The sequence below is a fragment of the Psammomys obesus genome, unplaced genomic scaffold (genome assembly GCF_907164565.1).
Source record: "Psammomys obesus unplaced genomic scaffold, mPsaObe1.curated_primary_1811, whole genome shotgun sequence".
Lineage (NCBI taxonomy): Eukaryota > Metazoa > Chordata > Mammalia > Rodentia > Muridae > Psammomys > Psammomys obesus.
This window is the reverse complement of record NW_026585644.1, coordinates 18627130-18633945: the sequence shown is the minus strand read 5'-3', so window position 1 is coordinate 18633945 and position 6816 is coordinate 18627130. Positions and strand designations below refer to the sequence as shown.

General features: G+C 50.5%; 1 protein-coding gene across 2 annotated transcripts; it reads right to left on the bottom strand.

Annotated features, from left to right (window-relative positions):
- Nucleotides 1–3442: 3442 nt before the first annotated feature.
- Id2 (inhibitor of DNA binding 2) lies at nt 3443–5742 on the bottom strand. 2 transcript variants are annotated; one of them, XM_055626325.1, is made up of 3 exons: nt 5294–5742; nt 4938–5001; nt 3443–4129 (listed from the first exon to the last, which is right to left on the bottom strand). In XM_055626325.1, the coding sequence occupies exons 1-2, from the start codon at nt 5639–5641 to the stop codon at nt 4945–4947; spliced, it is 405 nt and encodes a 134-aa protein (XP_055482300.1). In that variant the 5' UTR covers nt 5642–5742; the 3' UTR covers nt 3443–4129; nt 4938–4944. The 2 variants fall into 2 exon arrangements, with proteins under 2 accessions (XP_055482300.1, XP_055482293.1); XM_055626318.1 differs by having other exon boundaries at nt 3443–4242; nt 5294–5741.
- Nucleotides 5743–6816: the final 1074 nt, after the last annotated feature.

The window sequence follows — 6816 nt, the reverse complement described above, 5'->3', positions numbered from 1 at the left end:
GGCCAAAGCTGCGGTTGTTTAGAGGGTCCCTTCACCCGGGGCTGCCCAGGTATGTGCACACTGATCACTGACACGCTGCTCTTTCCTTGTGTGTGGCTGCCCTTAGAAACTCTCCTCACGCCCTCAGTCTTGGCCAGAGCTCCTCATGGTGCCTGCTTCACTAAACAGAATGCCCACCCCTAGGCTTCTTGGCTCATCTTGCTGCCGATGCTTAAAGGGTCTCTGCCATGTGCTGTGTGACTCTTCCTAGGGAGATGTAAGGAAATGTCTATGCATGTGGGTAGAGGAAGGATTCCAGAAGTGAACTCACAGATTTATTGTGCTTGTTTACTCACGGGACTATGAGCAGTCACGGGAAGGGCCGGGTGGCAGGAGAGAGGGTTGATTGGGTTCTCAGGCCAGGGCCTTCTGACTCCTCCTCTTCCATAAGGGACAAACCCAGGGCTCACCATTGTTGCCATAGATAGAGCTATCAGCTGGATTGTTCTGTTACTGCAGACGTCAGGCTGGGGTCCTCAATAGGTCATTACCATTGTTCTGCTTCAAGACAGTTGGCCTGGAATAGCTGTGCTGTGCTCCATCATGAAATAGGAAGAGGAGGGGCAGAAAGCGACAGTGTAAGTAGGTCCATGCCAGAGAGACACCCAAAGCCTGGAAACCCCAAAGGATGCCTGAGGAGTCAGGCTAAGGAGGATTTGCATAGTTCTGGGATCCAAGGGATTGTTGACTCCAAGAATCTCTAAAGCAGCTTCTTACCGGCAAGAATACAACAGTCACTCCCTTAGATTCCAACCTGGAAACCCCTCTACCGGCAGGAAGCAATGATAGACCGAACTGGTTAGTCCACTGACTGGCTGTGCGTGACACACTCAGGATGAGTGTCTATACTACGAGAGGAATGTACATCTGCCTATCTCTTTAGGATTTTGCCACAGAACAAACTGACCTACCTTATTATCCGAAGTTACTGTGCCTACTATTCTAAAAACCAAGTGCAGGATAGTACAAGGAAAAAAAAAGCCAGTCCTTTATTTCTTAAAATTACAAATAAAATACTGCATGAACAGCATCTGTAGCGGACATAAGCACAAAACAAAAGAACCACAACAAATTCAACATCATGTTGGAGTCAGAGTTATCTTAGAAACCATGGCTTGTTAAAGAACAGAAAGATCTTTCTGAGAAAAATAACGTCGAGGGCTGGGGATGTCGCTCAGTGGTCGGGTGCTTGCCTGGCATTATGAAGGCCTTGGCTTTGAGCCCCAGCGGTATAAATAAAATAAACCAATGTTAGGAAATGTAAAACTTACATGATGAGAAACACCAACAAATGAACCGTGAGGGTGTTATTAAATTTGGCCCTGTGATATGATTTAAAATTCTCAAAATTACCCAAGTTTAGAAGCTGGAAGAACTTTTCAAGAATTGATAAGATGTGCATTGAGCCGAATAGACCTACATCTTGTATAGTGGAGGCATCAAGACCCGGATGAGAAGATCCTCTCATGCTCATTCCATCCAGACCATGCAACGCTACAGCTTTACCAGCGCTGCAACCTTACCAATGCTATGCTTTAATACAATTCCTCACGTGGTAGCCTCCAACCATAACATTATTTTCATTGTTACTTCATAACTGTAATTTTGCTGCTGTTACGACTGTGATGTAAATATGTGATTGCAGGATATCTGGTATATGACTCTGTGAAAGGGTCATTTGACCTCAAAAGTGACCCACAGGTTGAGAGCCATCGTGTGTGATAAGGTAACATTTGGGGTTCTGGTTTAAAGGCCTTGAGCAATTCAGGAAAAATAAAGGCTAAAGGCAAAGTTAAGAGACAGAGGAGGAGAGGCATGAAGCCAACCTTTCTGACCTAACACTGTATCTGGCTTCCAGTCCCAAGCTGGGAGGCAGGAGACACCATAGTGTAAGGTGCTAATTTGCAAATGGGTTGTGAGCGGTAAAGGTGAAGAGGTTTTCTATATGCGTGCTAGTGACAGTCTTTGGGGATGACATCAATCATTTTTAGAAGGTTACACGCCAGGGCTTGGTCAGGGCTTGGTCAAAGTATCGCTGCTGGCCGCGTGCTCCCAGAACCCTCGCCAGGGCACAGCAGAACCGTCAGCTGGCGGTGACCCTCATGCTTGCCAGCAGGTGGCGCTCGGCCTCCACGGCGCCACCAGCTGCAGTTAAAAGTCCCCTCTAAAAGAAGCCACTTTCTCCCGGCAGCGGCTTGTTAGGAGTCATTTTTGTGTAGTTGGTTGTCCAGCGGCTCCCAACGGTGCTGCGAAGGGCCCTGTCGCTCAGGTGGCACGGCTGTACTTCAAGGTCAGATCCCCCAGGCCATCGGGGAGAGGATGCCATGCAAAAACACTAGGCTGAGGACAGGGATGGGGCAGCAACTTGCTCTCATACTTCTCTCCCGCCTTTTTTTTTTTTCGGGGGTGGGGGGCGCAGTGCATGCTGGGTTGTCCGGGTGTGCATGCAGGGGCTATTGCAGGCAACTAGTGTGTTGGGCCGCAGCCTGGGCCCCTAGGGCAGTCTCAGGCCCAGGTGTAATGGCCAAAGCATGCATCCCGGGTATAACCATTAAGGACGAACCCCGCCCCGCAGGAAGGGGGCGGGGACCACCGGAACCGAAGCTGCCCCTCCTCCACTCACCATGATGGATTCGATGTCAGAGGACAGGAAACACCTCAGCCAAGGCAGACTAGCAGGCGCCACCCAAACACCTGCTTGGCCTAGAAAGTGGCACCAGGTGAGGCTTGTGTACTCGTGCTCCTTGTCCCCTCCTTTCCGTAGGCTGTGCCAATTCTCCCTGCACACCTCCCAGGACCACCCGGACCCATGTCACGGCCAACTTGGGAACTGAATCTAAGCACCTAATAGGTGAAAATGTTGGTGACACCTTTTTCGGCGAGTGGGCGGGGCTTCCTCGCACCTTCCCTCTTTTCCTTGCAGCTCGGAGTGCAGTCAAGGGTGAAGAGCAGTTAATAGCCAGGGACTAGGAAGGCAGCTGGCCTGGGGAAGGCCAGGTGAGCCACAGGTGGAGGAGGGAGTGCTGGATCCCGTCAGGTTTAACAGCTTCATTCCCAGGGGCAAACAGGGACAGCCAAAGCCCCTTTGCTCTTTCCAGATTTGATTCTTGCCTTAAAGGTGGCTTTCCACATACCTAGCCACTAGTCTCTCTAGACTACACTTATGTCAGCGACCTAACTCAAGGAAGTCACCTCCCACAATCCCGTTTAAAACCTTGTCCCAGTGCACAGGCACAGAATCCTACTGCCAGGAAAGTCCCCTTTGCTCCTCACAGTAACAAGGTTTTGGTCTGCTGGGCTGGCATGGAACACAGATGTGATAAAGAGTGGGGAGAGAGACGAGGAGGAGGAAGTGCTCTGAAGCAAGCACAAGACATCTCAAAAATCATTCAGAATCCAGGTGTTGACGTCAGACACATTTTTATTATAACCTTAATACAGTCTACATAAATTTGAACTGGTATTTGGGTTTAGTTATAACATAGCATCATAAAAAAAAAAATCAAAGCACTGGTTGTCTGAAATAAAGCAAGCAATCAACATTCAATAAACACACTTGATTTATTTTGTATAAAAGGGTTAAGTTTACAACTAAACTTTTATAAAAAGTTTAGCATAAGTACGTCATTACATTTTTATGCAGAAATAGGTATTTCTGCCACTATACAAGAAAACTCTAATTAAAGAGTCCACAAGGTTTCACTCAATATATATATATTTATATATAAATATATACACACAGCATTCAGTAGGCTCACGTCAAAAAGGCCATTGCTGGCCAAAGACTTCATTTAAGTAACCGAATACTGGGTCCTTCTGGTATTCACGCTCCACCTTTGAAAAAAGGCAAAGTCTGCTTAGATTGGGCAATTCCTTGTGATTTTTTTAACGTTTTTTTTTTTCTTTTCGCTCCCCATGGTGGGAATAGTATATAAAGAAAACCTTCCAACTGTAGAAAGGGCATTGAAAGTCTCTCATAAATAACGGTATCACAGACAGTCCATGTCGGAGAACACCTGGGGAAGATGATCATTCTTAAGTTTTCCTTCCGGTTTTTCTTTTTAAAAAGGTCCATTCAACTCGTTTTTTCCTGGTGAAATGGTTGAAAATAACAACAACAACAAAAAATGTCTTAAAAGATCCTGTAGACTTCTTGTTGTGCAAAAGAAAAAGAGAAAGTAAAAAGAAAAAGTCCCCAAACGCCTGCAAAAGATTGGGAGAGAAAGGCAATTTAGGAGAATGTAACCTAGGGGCAAAGACGGGCAGGCTGGCGCCGGGGAAGCCACAGTTTGAACATTTAACCAAACCCTGGCGTCCAGATGCGCGCTGCACATACCCGGCCTCAACAGCACAAATTAAACATGAAAATAGCAGACACTCAAGGGGAAAACTCCCCAACCCCAGTCTCCTATTTGGCTCTCTAACAGCATGCTCCCAGGCGCCAGTCTGCTTCTTGTAACAATTATTTGATTGAAAACAGCCCTTTGGTTAACAGATAGGGAAATCTGGATCCCAGAGCACAGGGGTAAGGCGCAGGGTAGCAGTCCTCAGCTGGCTAGAGAAACCTCAGAGGACTGCAGTTTGGGGGGAAGGAGAATCACTATGGAATTTGTGACGATCAAGATTAATTACAGCCGAGGTTAGTACCTCGTACTACCACCACTGGGCTCACAAAAGCCAGTAACGCTCTGTCCTGCCACCTTCATTGTAAGTTACTGGCCTGCCTTTCTTAGAGGCAAATGATCGGTAATCCCGAGTAAGCACAGCTACAAGCCCCTTCGCGCCTGTCTGGTTGAGACAGCGAAGGAAGCGTGCATTTACCAAATCGAACATTTTACAGACACACAAGCACATTACCAAAACGCGCACACAGGAGGAAAGGCAGCGCAAACACTCACCATTTACTCAGCCACAGAGTACTTTGCTATCATTCGACATAAGCTCAGAAGGGAATTCAGACGCCTGGAGAGAGAAGGAGATAAAAGGCAGGACATTAGACAATCTTAAAGGAAGGTGCCCCCCCTTCTTTTACGAAAGTGCCAACAAGTCCCATTAAGACAGGTTCACGCTACAATGCGGATCCAGACGCAGCCCACACAGGAGAACTTAAGTAGCGATTCCGCAGGACGTTCACAGTACAATTTTCTTAAGAATAAAGTTAACGAGCCTGTCTCCACAATGGGCTCTAAGAGTGACAGCTCGGGCAAACCGGAGCGTGCCAGCAGCGGGGTGCGAGAGAGCGAGCGAGCCTCACCTGCAAGGACAGGATGCTGATGTCGGTGTTCAGGGTGGTCAGCGGCGTCCTGGATGCCTGGTTCTGCCCGGGTCTCTGGTGGTGCAGGCTGACGATCGTGGGGTGCGAGTCCAGGGCGATCTGCAGGTCCAAGATGTAATCGATGACGTGCTGCAGGATTTCCATCTTGGTCACCTTCTTGTTCTGCGGGATGCTGGGCACCAGCTCCTTGAGCTTGGAGTAGCAGTCGTTCATGTTGTAGAGGAGGCTCATGGGGTCGTCCACCGGGGTCTTGCTCCGGGAGATGCCCAGGCTGTGGTCCGACAGGCTGTTCTTCCTAACGGACCTCACCGGACTGAAGGCTTTCATGCTGCTGCTCGGAGGAGGAGAGCTGCAGGGAGGGAGCCGCCGCAGGGGGCTGAGCTGGCCGCGCGGCACCAGGCTCTGCTCAGAATGAAGCGCAAGGCGGGCGGGGCGGCTTTTATGCGCACTCGCCCGGGCCGCTTGATCGGGCATCCCAGAGCCGCCATTGGCTGGAGGGGTCCTGTCCATCATGCCGAGGGGGCGCTCCCATTGGCGGACGGAAGCGCTCGGTCCTTCCGCATTCGCAGCCAATGCCGGTGGGGATGGGAGGAGCGGGCGCGAGCCCAGCTGGGGAGGTAAATTGAGTACCGTGAGCGCTGGGCGCCCAGGGGGCTCCGGAGTGCTTGTGTGGCCGCGGGGTTCCGATCCCCGGAGCTGGCCGGACCCCCCGCCCCCGGGGTGTGCCCGGAGCGAGCTCTCCCCGCCCCGGGGCTGCGACAGCCCCGTGGTCTGCGCGCCGCATAGGGGAAGTCACAGGTCGCCGGCGTTAGGGAAGACCCGGACCTCTGCAGGAGGGCAAAGGAGCGCGCCTCTGGGGAGTCACGTTTGCTCGGTCCCTTCCCTTGAGATAAAGAAAAGCAATTTAAGAGGGGGGCGGGGTGGGGGCAAATTTCCCACGCACACGTTCAGGACAGGCTCAGCGCGGGGTTTTGCAACTTGGAGCAAGGCGGGAGGCCTCCTCGGAAACTCAGTGACCGGAGTTGTAGCGAGCCCTGTGCGCTCCCCCTCAGACCGCAGAGAAGCCCCGAGGGGCTCGGCACGTTCAGGACACTCCCCCCACCCCCAAATGAGGCAGGGTTGGTATAACGACTCCATTAATCGAAGGTCATTAGTGGGGTTCGCACGGTGGAACTTCATTTACATACGCTGCCCTTGGTCCGTGCCCTTCGGTGTAGGTGGCAAAGTGATGCGATTAATTATGCACAGATCGTGATTTCTGGTGTCACATTCCAGCGCTTCCAGCTCTTGGGAAGCTCTTTGTCAGGTAGGTGGTCCTAGCTATTGACTGACAGCTTATCGCTGTTTTTAAAGAAAATTCTGTTACGTACGAGGTTTGGAATCTCTCAGCACCCTTGCTTAGACGCAGCTACATTTTAAAAAAGTTTGGAGCTCTTGACCGCAACCTTAGCGTAAGTCACACTGGATTCTCGCTTTGCTGAAGACCACCGTGTATTAGAGGA

Coding starts and splice junctions, on each gene's coding strand:
- Id2 (XM_055626325.1), bottom strand. CDS start 5,641: ATGAAAGCCTTCAGTCCGGTGAGGTCCGTTAGGAAGAACAGCCTGTCG. Junction 5,002..5,293: donor TCAGCATCCTGTCCTTGCAG/GTGAGGCTCGCT, acceptor TTCTCTCTCCAG/GCGTCTGAATTCCCTTCTGA.